This window comes from Canis lupus, chromosome 37, assembly GCF_003254725.2.
Source record: "Canis lupus dingo isolate Sandy chromosome 37, ASM325472v2, whole genome shotgun sequence".
In the NCBI taxonomy this organism is placed as follows: domain Eukaryota; kingdom Metazoa; phylum Chordata; class Mammalia; order Carnivora; family Canidae; genus Canis; species Canis lupus.
Genome location: NC_064279.1, coordinates 8,930,148 through 8,943,124, shown reverse-complemented (window position 1 = coordinate 8,943,124; position 12,977 = coordinate 8,930,148). Strand labels below are relative to the sequence as shown.

General features: G+C 39.3%; 1 protein-coding gene across 6 annotated transcripts in view; it reads left to right on the top strand.

Annotated features, from left to right (window-relative positions):
* SATB2 (SATB homeobox 2) overlaps positions 1-12,977 on the top strand; it is a 288,684-nt gene that overhangs the window by 239,256 nt on the left and 36,451 nt on the right. For all 6 annotated transcript variants that reach the window (XM_049106485.1, XM_049106488.1, XM_049106487.1 and 3 more), the window contains one exon: positions 12,108-12,305. In XM_049106485.1, coding sequence (XP_048962442.1) covers positions 12,108-12,305 — 198 coding nt within the window. The remainder of the gene's footprint in view (positions 1-12,107; positions 12,306-12,977) is intronic.

Here is a 12,977-nt window from a genome sequence, read left to right as displayed (position 1 = left end):
ATGCTGACCTCTTCTTGTTTTTACAGTCTACAGTACTTCACATCATAGAATGCTGCTGATGATCTAAAGTTGGTGGGCTTTTCTGCAAGGAGAGTACATCTTTCCTTATTATTTATGTACCCAAAGCCCCAACCCTAAATAGGTGACTGCCTTCTCTTACTCTGTTTGGGTGAGAATAGAGTAGGTAAACAGGAAGGGGCTTATTTCAATTTCTTTTCTCCCTTGTCCCCATTTAAAAAAATAAAACAAAAGCCGACAAACGAACAAAAACTCTAAAAGGGCACTGGGTTTGTTTCCCCTTTTTTTGGTGGTGGTGATGGGGGGAGTGCTTTCTGTATTTAGAAAAGTAGAGGAAGGCTGACACATGGCAAAAAGGAGAGATCTGTAACCTGGTTTTAAAATCTCAGATGCTGGTGATGACAGGGCCAACCCCAGAGGAAGTCATCCAGGAATAGATAGGGACCCGGGGGCTCTTTGGTGAGATGACATAGCATGTCCTTACCTCCACCAAGATTTAAAGACTCTGGAGTTCCCCTCCTTGCTACACACTTTCCCAATGCCACAAGCTGCAGGAGCTAGCACTAGAATCAGGGGTAAGAGAGTCCTTATTCCTCCTGCACAAAGAAATTTGAGAGGGAGCCATAATTCTGATCCCACTGCAGCTGGGGAAGATGAGTTTCTGGGCTCCAGGACACAAGTCTGAAATCCTTTTCCCCATCAAAGCTGTGTTCTCCATGGTGATTGGGTTTCAGTGTGTTCTACGCTTCATGTACATTAGGATTAAGTAGATTTTGTGTTCTGACCTTTATTCCTTCCTTATCACTTATGTTTACATCAAAAAAAATGTATTCCGTGTTCCTACTGACTTAATAAATTGTATTCCTAAGTAGAAGGCTACCTATGCTTTAGATGTAGATTGCAAACTCAGATTTTATGAACTTCCTTCCCTATCATAAAATCTTTTCTTATAGATGCTCTGATTTGTTTAACAGGCTGAATGATTTAAAATATGCAGCTCTTCATGGCAGGTCCTTTTAAAATAAAGTGGAAACAAAGGAAAGACAGACAACTTTATATAAAGAAAAATAATGGATATATTATTTGGTTTGTTTCTTTTATTGCTCTTTGCTTTTGGAGGTTGTTTTTTTTTTTTTTTTTTTTTTTTTAAGATTTTATTTATTTAGTCATGAGAGACCACAGAGAGAGAGAGAGAGAGAGGCAGAGACACAGGCAGAGGGAGAAGCAGGCTCCATGCAGGGAGCCCAACATGGGACTCGATCCCGGTCTCCAGGATCAGGCCCTGGACTGAAGGCGGCGCTAAACCGCTGAGCCACCCAGGCTGCCCTGGAGTTTTTAATCACATTCAGTATATGTGCTAACAAGTTTCCTTCATTTGGTCATGGGTTACCACATTAATCTTTACTTTTGTGTCTCTTAAAAATGCCCCAGGCAGAATTTAGTTGTACATATTTCTTTTTTTAAAGAAGTAACCTGTATTTTATGGTTATTACTTAAATGACCAAGTAATTTTCATTTTTGAAAATTTAGGAAATGAAGAAAAGTTTAAAGGTAAAAACATCACCTGTAAGTCTACAGTGCAGAGATAGTTACTGTTCACATTTTAGAGTCCTTCTAACACGTAGTGTGTGTGTATGGATGTGCACGTGTGTTTATACCCTAATTGAAATCATAGTGCACAACACATAATTATAAGACAAGCTAAAACTATTTTTTTTATGGCCAACTTTTCATGTAGGAAAGTAAATTTACAAAGTATAAAATATTGCCTTTTATCTCATTATTAGTTTCTTAGCCTTTGGAAAATATCACACAAAGATCAAGGTTTTGCCACTTTGCTCAAAAAGATGTCTGACATTTATCTTATATTATTATGTTCCCTTTATGGAAATGGCTCTATTAGAACTGGGATAGCTCAGGCTATTGGAAGTCGATATTTGGCTGCCCCATCTCCCTGGTATAAGAAGTGACAGGCAGCAGTAGCTATGTGATACTGTGTGTAAGATGAGTCGGGTGGTCTCAGTCCCAACTGAGATGATTTTGCGTTTGCTCTCATGTTCAGCAGGTAAGGCCAGCTAATGAGGCATGCAGCCTTGCCTGAGTAGCTGCCTCTTCCTGCTGGGCAGGTTTCTTTATAATGGCATCATACTGACAGCCTATCAAGGAGCAGTTTCTACTTTTGTCAATTGGGACATGTTTACTACAAGTTCAGGGCTAGCCACTAAATTCAAGCGAAAAAAATTAATATATGTACACTACAATTACCCTTTGAAAAAAGTTATCATGCCAAGTAGTGAAGAAATTAGATTTCTCAACATCCCCAAATGCCAGACTAAAGTAGGCAGTCAACACGATGTTTAAGCATCAAATTGAGCCCTTCATTCTCTGCCTTTTTTTTTCTCAGCATCATCTCAAAAGATTACATTCTGTTGAGAGATTATCAGCAGAAATTCCCTCAAGATCTCAGTTTTTATATCAACCTTATAGTGAGAAATTGGGTTCTTTTTACTGTCCCTACAATTAATTATGTTAATGTTTCATGCCCTAAAACTAGCTTTTAAGAGAGCCCTTAATTAGATATGGATGAAGATTAATCACAGAGTTCTATGCAGTTTTTAAAATATCAAATACCTTTACCTATACCTCAAGTTTTCGTATTGGCTTTAAGCACATTTTTATATCCACCGCAGAGATCCTCAAGTTACATTATTTACCTGTTGATGACATGGCACCTTTGGAAACTTACATGTGAAGCAAATGAGTTTGACATAGTAAAACTATTTCTCCAAGCCCTCCCAGCCCTCTTACAAAGAGCACATTGGGTTAAACAGGGTTCTTATAGGTGGAGAATGTTGGTACCTATGAAGAGTTCCTATCACTTTGCTGTGGAAACTGTTGGATTATCTTCCTTCCACAGAGCAGAGACCAGGGTGAGGGAAGCTGGTGCAAATTTTAAGAAGGCAGAAGCTTTCAGAGCCACAATCATTAAATTTTGCACATTAGTTGGTTGCTTGCCTCACTTGGGTCCCAGCTCTGATCTTTTTTTTTTTTAAAAAAAAAAGTCTCATTCATAGTTTCCTGCTGTGTCTGGATTTTTTCCCCCCTACACTTCTAAGTTCTTGAGGCAGTTTGTGAAATATATAGCATTATGTCACAGGTATGTGGAATTTGGACCTGAAGTCAGGAACTGGAAATATTTGGTTGTTCTCTGCTTGATGTTTCAACTTAGCACATTTTGCTGTGAATACCTTTCTAGTATTTAAGTGGAGAAGTATAGGATTTGAGATTCATTCATCTTTTTGATAAACATGGATGGCTTTTTCAGCTGCATGTTCCCACTTATGCATGTATGTATCTGTGTATATATTTGTATAAAATCATACCAGATCTCCACATTATTATGTAGCTATGTTTATCCCATATATCTTTGGAAAGAAGGGCAACAAGATTTTATGAAATCCCCTCTTGTCTTGAGCCATCCATAACAGAAGTTAAGGAGTTGTTCTGAAATAAAATTTTCATTACGCTCAATTACAGATTCAATCTTTACAAACACATCCATAGAAATGTGAGAGACATGCCCAGAGACAGCTGAAAATTGGTCCCCGTGAAAATAGTTTAGAACTTAGTGTATAGTCTTGAAAAAATACAAAAAGAAGCAGATCATTTTTACTTAACACGTTCAAGGTATAAAATAATTAACCTTGAACTGTAACCAAATGCTTAGCACAGACCCTTTTCAGGTTTAGATGACCTCCTTGTCAGAGTCACTGAAGCCCTTGACAAGTCTCCCTTGCAGTTAGCGTTTTATCCATTTCAGTTTTCTTGATTAGGTTATCTAGAATCATTAGGGGGTTTATTTATTTTAATAGACACTTATTGGATTCATGAAAAGAGAATTTGGTGACTAAGAAACAAGAGCTGAATATTATCTGGCTCATTTCACACTTCAGAAGAGTCTCAACCAGCTGAAGAGAAATCCTTTCACAGTTACAAAAGTTTGTTTGGGGACTTTATGTGCTTCCATTTAGAAAGCGACTGTCTGTGGTTAATAATATGAATTTTCTTTTGAGACACTCAGAAAACATTTCCTTTTGGTTACATATGCTGACATTTTCTGTATTGAGGATGTGGGTGAGTAAATGGCCTTTTACATTTCTGTGCAAGAAGCTTTGAGTCATTCTCCTGAAGAACTGTTCATTTGCTGACTGATTCATTCATTGGAGTTCCTAGAGGGGCAAAGGGGGTGGAGGTTACTTACTATTTGTAGATTGAATTCACTTATCAGCTCCGTGTTAGGCACATTGAGAAGCACATTACAACATAAAGACTGAGAAGGCCCCGCCTTCAAGGCAAGTAAACCTTACCTAACAGGAACGGTTATTTATTCTGTCTCTCTCTTTGTAGCTCAGACTAGGCTATAAACTTGTTTATTGCTAAGCAACTCTTGGTTTTTATTTATTCTGAAATATTATAGAAACTAGGAAATTTGTGACCGACATAGAACTTAATTTTTTATTTATTTATTTATCTATCTATTTATTTACTTACTTACTTATTTATTTATTAAGGAGGAAAACATGGGGCCTGGGAGAAGTTGGCGTCATTACCAGTGTCCTGGGGTAGGAAAACAAGTAACTTAGTACGCAGTGACATTTCAGTACCACGGACAGGAACTCTTGCCTTCCCATTTGCTTCCCCTCCCCCATCACTTAAGGGTAAGGTTTGGAGCTTATGGGATTCAAAGTCATCTCTACTGGGGTTCAAACTCAAACTCTGGTCATATTATCATTTTGTGAAAGACCTCCCTGGTTATTTGGAAAGCTATTTGGAGGCTGAGAATGCAAACTGGAGAATTCTCCAGTTTGGAGAATATCGCTCAGCTATTGTCTACTTGAAAATTTTAAACCTTTAAAATTTCTATAACTGAAATAATAATACTGCCCTTTCTGAATCATTTTTAATCCAGGAAAGCTATAAAAAAATCTCATATGAATGACAACACACACAGAAAAGAAAATGGTTAAAATGATGAGAACAGATTTTTTAAAAAAGAGATTGGGGTTTACAATACATGTCATTTTTTTTTGTTAGAGTGAAAACTCCTATTGGGTGAACCATATGAGGTATGTACTTTACCATTACCAGGCCATTGTGGGTCCTGATATGCTGTGAAAGAAAAAATATATATAAACACACACACACACGTGTGTGTGTGTGTGTGTGTGTGTGTGTGTGTGTATAGACTAGGATAACTGGTGTTCTTGACTTTATCATAGTCTTTTCCCTAAGGACTTCTTGTTAGGAAGGAATGAGGGAAGAAGGAAGAGAAAGCAAAGCAAAGAAAAAAGAAGGAAAAATTAATTCTTTGTTATATCACTTAAAAGTCTTCTATAGCTCCCAAGGCCCATAGGATTAAGATGAAATTTCTTTGCATATTATTCTTTCTAACCTGAGCCCACCTCTTTCTAGACTGCATTAGCTAACAAAGTTGTTTCTCATTCCTAAATAATTCCAATTATTTATGATAATTTTCTAAATCTCTGCATTTGCTAATAATATTATCTCTGCTTGGAACATGCTTCTGATCACATCCCTTCCCTATGTGGTGAAATCCATCTTTATGTTTCAAGATCCACCTTATATGTCATTCTCTATTGTGATATTTTTCCTGAGCTTCATTGTCAGAATACTCACTTCCATGCTGGTAATCTCAACTAACCTGGTTAGTAAAAATAATCAAGACAAATGATATATGTAACATACCAGCACATTGCATGGCACATAATAGATGGGTGCTGAATACAAAATTACAAACTGAATTAATGTTCTGACAGACTTATCACTATTTTTTATATATTATATATAATGCATGAATATATAATGTAAATTAGATCACTCCATTTTTTTAAAAAATCATATTTGTGCATTAGAGATGGGAAAACAAGTCTCAGAACGTTGACAGGGTTCCTTCTGAGAAACAGTTCCCCTCTCCAACTATAACTCTGAATTTCAGGCTGCAAAACATTCCAGTAGGCTCATTTTTATGTACTCAGATAATTTCAGTTAAATCTAATGAACATTTATTCAGGATCTTTTGTGTGTAAGGAACTGCAGCGCTGTGAAAATGTTGAAACAAGTAAGAAACCAACCCTTTCCTTCCACCCTCATCAAGAACCGACCATTCCAATGGGGATGCATACATGCCCCCGTGTAATAATAATCATCATCAAATCACAGAAGAGCATAAGCAAAATGCTTTGGAGTCATGCAGGAGTGAGCAAACAGTTCTTTCAGATCAGGTGAGACCATGTCAGCTGAGCTTTGGAATATAGCTTCTCAGGGGGGACAGAAGGTTGTGTATGAGACTTTTCAGCCAAGGGAGTAAGTAACATGAGCAATATTAGTTGTGCTCAAACACTTGTTACTCACTTAGCTTCAGTTCACCCGTACTAAAATAGTTAGACTGACTATATGAATATTCAACCAACCTTTGGTTAAAACTAAAGAGAAATCACAGATGGGTAGGCACATACCGCACGGTTCATGCATGGAGATGGGAATACCAACCAAATTCAGGGTCTGTAACTCACAATGGCTGGAGCACAAAGTCAGCAGAGGAATTGATGAGAGACAAAACCATGAAAGAAAAACAGGAGCAAATTGTGGTTCTTATTATGCCTTTTTAATGCTTTTGAATTGGGAATGAGGGGTATCTTATTTAGGTAAATCTTTAATAAAACTGTCAACTTACTAGAAGATCAAGGTTATCATTCATCTTTTGAAAAGAAATAATGGCACATTTCTTCAAGTCATAAAGAATCCTAATACATTTGCAACATGATTTGCTTTGTAAATTTAGATTGACATGCAACTTTTCAGGAACACATGGATTGTGTGAGTGTTGCCTCACCTGCATAGTTGGAAAGTGTGGTCAGAATTGTTTTTTCATCTGAAGGAAACATATTTGTTTAAGGGGCTGATTAGATGATTAAAATGAGATATTTTTAGATATTATTTACTTACACACTGAATGCTTGGGAACACTTTAACCATTGATTGCAAGAATGCAGCCTTTAAACTTATATTCCCTCTCTAGGTTCAGAGGTTGAAGGCAAAAGAGTTTCAATCATTAATTCCCTGACATCATTACACTTAGACTCCGTGTATATTTTTTTCGATGTAAGTTTAGGTGTTCTTTGTATTTTTTTTAACATTTTTTATTTTTGGGATCCCTGGGTGGCGCAGCGGTTTGGCGCCTGCCTTTGGCCCAGGGCGCGATCCTGGAGACCCAGGATCGAATCCCACATCAGGCTCCCGGTGCATGGAGCCTGCTTCTCCCTCTGCCTGTGTCTCTGCCTCTCTCTCTCTCTGTGACTATCATAAATAAATAAAAATTAAAAAAAAAAAAACATTTTTTATTTTTAACAAATTTCAGACTCCCAGAAATGTTGCAAAATAGTACAGTGTCTATATATCCCTCACTTAACTTTCTCTCACCTTATATCACCACAGTGCGGTTATCAAGACCAGCAAATTAACATTGCTTTAATACGCTAACTAAACTAAAAAGTTTCTTCTAATCTCAGTAGTCTTTCCACTATTGACCATTTTCTGTGCCAAGGTCCCATCCAGAGACCACACTGCAGTTAGTGATTATTTCTCTTTACTTTTCTGCAGTCTGTGACTGGGTCTTTCTTCCTCCTCCTCTTTCTCCTCCTCCGTCTCCTCCTTTTTTTTTTTTTTTTTTTTTGGCTGGTATCATAAATTTATTTTTTATTGGTGTTCAATTTGTCAACATACAGAATAACACCCAGTGCTCATCCTGTCAAGTGCCCACCCTAGTGCCCACCACCCAGTCACATCTCCTCCTTTTTTTAAATGACAATGCCACTTTTGAAGAATACTGTTATGCGGGGATCCCTGGGTGGCTCAGAGGTTGGGCGCCTGCCTTCGGCCCAGGGCGTGATCCTGGAGTCCCGGGATCGAGTCCCACATGGAGCTCCCTGCATGGAGCCTGCTTCTCCCTCTGTCTGCATCTCTGCCTCTCTCTCTCTGTGTCTCTCATGAATAAATAAATAAAATCTTAAAAAAAAAAAAAAAAGAAGAATACCGATACGCTATTTTGTTGAACATCTCTCAATTTGGGTTTGTCGTGATTCAACTGAGGTTATGCTTTTTTGGCAAGACTGCCGCAGAGACTGGGCTGTGTTCGTTCTTTGCAGTGCCTGAAACCACAGGGTTCGTGATGTGCATATGTTATCACTGGTGATGTTGCCCTCAATCCCTTGGTCAAGGTGGCTTCTTTGTACTTTAACCCTGATGGGTAATTATCATCTGCTATTTCTGACAAATAACAAGGTAAACAGACCGTGGAATGTGGAGCTAGAAAGAGAACTTGGAAACCATCTTTTGTAAACCCTTCCTTTAACGGTTATATTCCAGAAGCTGTAAGAAGGGAACCACTTGCCCAAAGGTAACCCAGTCACTTAATGTCAGAGCAGGAACTTAGCAGTTAGGTTTCAAGGCTCCGTGTTGAATACCCTCTGAGCTTCCTGGCTGTAACTCACTTAGCCTCAGTTTTACCATACTGGAAAGCCTAAACTGACTATATGAAGATTCAGCTAACCTTTGATCGAAACTTACAGCCAGACTAAAAGAGCAGTCGCAGAGAGGTCTATACCCCATGGTTCATGGCGCCTGCTCACAGAGCTGACCAAGGCTGGAAATCAGATAAACTTCTGTATCAGCATTTCTGAAATGAAGATAATTCTCCTGGAATTCTCCACATAACACGCAGGGAACAACAACAAAAAACCTACTTGAGATTTTTAACAGAAAAAGGAGATTTGTTTATTAATAATTCATGAGTTCCCATTGAACATGCACGACAGAAACAGTGCTATTCAATAGAGAATACTGTCATCTGTCACTGTTTTATTTGACATTTACACTTTTTTTTTCCTGATACTGCAAAACTTTCTTGGACGGCATGCAAAAATTATATAAATGAAAAAAATCCCAATGTGGGGACTCTATCTCTTCTGTGGTGGGTTCACTCACATACATGTGTGTTCATGCAGCAACATGGCACTTTCTCACACGTTCATTAGCCCCCAAACAAGCTAATAAGAGACCCCATTGAGAAAACAGATAAGCATCCCAAATGGGCTGGTGGAAGGACCCTGTGAGTAAAAAGATGGAGGGTGAGAGGGGAAGTAGGTGGGGTAGAAGAATAGATTTCTGGAAGGTAAGCATACAAATACGTGGAATGAGCAGTGAGAGCAAAAGGAAAGTAAATTATGGCTGTCGTGAAGAAAACCAACAAACATACATTGCCATGTGAAATGCAAAATAAATATTTATAAATGGCATCACAGGAGCACCACTGGTAGGGAATATCGACATTTAGTGGAAGAGCAAGTTAGAGTTTGGAGCACCTTGCAATTTTGTGCTACTGTAAGGCTCTTGACAATCTTTCTGCTCTGTAGGTTAGTTATTATTTATAAAAATCACAGAACCAGCTGATACATTCATAAGCTAATTATTGAAGCAGCTGGGTACACATGGTGCAATATGTCCAAGGCTGTGAAGTATCACAGATTTCTTGGGGCCTGCTGTGGTGGGGGTGCACTGTTGAAGGCTCCATCCCTTAATCTGATCAGCCAAGCAAACACTTTGTGGGGAAACTAGATTAATAACCCTCTAAATACCATGAATGTGCTTCATCTTCAAAACCGGGTTCCCTTAAACATGCTATTAGCTCAGCTCCATCAGGGATTTGAGGAAGTTCTCTGGTGCCCTAAGAACAGGGTCTTGTTGGCTACCTCCCTGTGCCAGAAATTAATTTGGTTTGCTTATGTCTGCACACATGATCACACTTGTGTCTAATCTGCTCCCTAATAGCTTCAAGGTCAGGACCTTGCATGTCAGTGGGCAAATTGAGCACCACACTTCTTAAAGACTGAATGGCAGACAGCACCCAGTCCATAACGAGGCCTGTAGTTTGTTCTAAGTGATTGTAATGAGTGCAGATTATAACAGCGCATATAAATCAAACGCGGCAATGGATGTTGTGCGAGACATTCCGGGTATCATAAGTGGAGATACCACTCAGCTGTCACCTGCCTCCTTTCAAGCTGCAGCTTCCCACAATGCAGTTCACTCCTCGAGCGGAACAGCAGGTGCTGTCCTCCTGAAGGTCTGGGCATCTCAGAACTTCATCTTTTAACAGACGTAGGTTTTTGTTTTTATTTTCTGTTAAGTGATTGGTCTCTGCTCTAGCTTCCCCCAGGAGATGTTAAACATACCTGTTTGAAACATTTGAAAGAGTTCAGTTGGAGACTTATTCAGATCTGTGAAAAGATAGAGAAAGAGGAGCTTATTTTTCCACAGCTGGTTTATTTTCCATCTCAAGAAGTCTTTTCCTTTGTACAAAGAAACCCTTGAGGAAACACTTTGGGACGGGGAGATTTTTTTTTTTTTTAATATCATTTATTTTCTGATGAGGCTAAAAAATGTGATTGTCTTCAGTTTTCATATAGGTTGCACCTTGAAAAGCAGCATTTACCTATCTCTCAGTTGACTTGAAAAAAAAGTCTATGAAAATGCTTGGAAAAAACATTTCCAAGCAAATGATTCGATATCTTGTTTTCATTCTTCCTAACCCTCTAACTCTCCCCAGCTCCCAGTTTATTGCAAGAAAAGATCAGGTCTGCGCAAATGTGGCCTCTCACTTGTAAAAACAAGGCAGTGTTGTGTTACAGATTAGTTTATAAATCCCCAGTGGCTTCACAGTTCAGTGCCTACAGCTGCTGCAGATGGGCCTGGGTTTTTGTCTCTTCGCGGTGCTGCAGCCGGCAGTTGAAGGAGAAAATGGAATGATCAGGTTATTAACATGGAGGCCGCGAGGAAGAGGCTGCACAATGAGAACAGCTGGTGTTGCTGTCTTGGCTGATGCAGCGGAGATAATCAAATCTTGCCTTTTTTTGGGTAAAGGCAGAAGACACAGTGGAGAGTTAGACAAACAACAGCTTATGATATTATATGGGGTTTTTATAATGCATGTCAGGAACTTTCATTGGCTTACAAGTTAGGATATAAAATTCGTTGAGAGTTGGGGATTTAATTTTTACAAAGTTATTTGTATTTATTTATGCACCTTTTTAGAAAAATTCTTACTCCTTTGCAAGACGCGTGATGTGGGACAGTTCTTGTTTTTAAAATTAGCGATGTAGCTTGGAAGTGATGGGTTAGAAAGCTACTGGGTAAAATATTTTGACATGAGTCAGTGAGCGATGTTGACAGCATCCTCTGTATTATTTTCATATAATCCATCATTATTTGCATTACATTTTCTTTCTCGTGCAGTTTCAAGCGAGAGAACATCCGGATGCCAGAGTTGGGAGGCACATTTGCAGGTGTGACCCGGCCAACTGCCTACCTTCCTGCAGGTGTGGCCGTGGTGGGAAAGGGATGGTTAACAGGGCCTAAAGCCCAAGGCATAAAGAGATGGAGCAAACATACAACATTTTCATGATAGCTAAGGTGGTGGTTTTTATTTTGTGAAGTTACTAATAATTCTAAGACTATCTCCTTTCTAGAGAGTTCAATGTTGTTTACACTCAGACATTTTCCTCCTTTAGAATTCACTATGTTGTAATACATATTTGTTCATTTTCAGTCTTCTCTTTGGATGGAAACTATCCAACTGGGTAATTTTAAAAAATTGTAGCTGAGCAACATAGTTTACTTTTTTTTTTTTTTTCAGAGAATTGGATAACTGTCATCTTGCTTGAGTATGTTTTACAAAGGGGCCTGTAAATTCATTGAGAACGTGTTCAGTAGGGAGGATGATAAGGTCATTAACAAGCGTGAAAACTCTTGGGCATTGGTGTAACCACTTCTGTGGTCACTGGTTGGTTTTCAGAGTTGCCAGGCTATTGCAGTATCTTCTTGGGTTGGTAGGAATAATTCTGACAGAAAAATAGGCAACCCTGGGATGACAATGGACTTCAGCCCAGCCATGCTCTGCTGCCCTGAATCCTACAGATTAACCCAGGTGACCTTGTCTCTCTCTCTCTCTCTAGGGCTGGTTGTGCGAACTGCTCCGCTGGAAGGAGAACCCCAGCCCAGAGAACCGCACCCTCTGGGAGAACCTCTGTACCATCCGTCGCTTCCTAAACCTTCCCCAGCATGAGAGGGATGTGATCTATGAGGAAGAGTCAAGACATCACCATAGCGAGCGCATGCAACATGTGGTCCAGCTTCCCCCTGAGCCAGTGCAGGTCAGCGTCCCCTTCCTCCCCTAACCTGAGCACAGCTTTTGATGCCAGCAACTGTCAAGGGTCAGAGGGGCACACCACACCACCTCCCATTGAAAGGTGTCTCATGCCATGTCTTCAACGACAGCGGACCCTGTTCTCACTGTGGGCACATCATGTGTGTGCATGAGCGTGTGTGTGTGTGTATGTGCACACACGTGCACATGTTCACTTGGAGAAAAATGAGTGAGAGTCAAATCCAAAGGCAGCCGCTTTCCTGAGTGTCTTACTTGTGGGATTGTGAAACCAGAGCACTTGTGGAGGATTAAATCTCCCAATCAGAAAACATAGTTCATAGTTTCCATCATTTTCTACAGAAAAAACTCTGAAGTCACTAATAAATTAATCTAAAATCCCTGAAGGAATGTTTGATTTGGCTGAGGAAAAGAAATATCCACAGGAGCTAGAGAATACCGTTGAACTAAACTGAATCTTTGAGATACATTACGATAGGTTCTTAGAATTTTAAGATGAGTGCTTGCTGGTTTTGGTTTCCTGTCTTTCAGAAATCTGTGTTCATTTGGGTTGCATGTTTTGTTTGGTTAGTGTTTGCTCTCATTGAGAGAAGTAGTATTTTTCTGAAAGCAATTGAGTTTAGCTTCTGGGTCTTGTATTAGTCTAAAATCAGTGACTTTC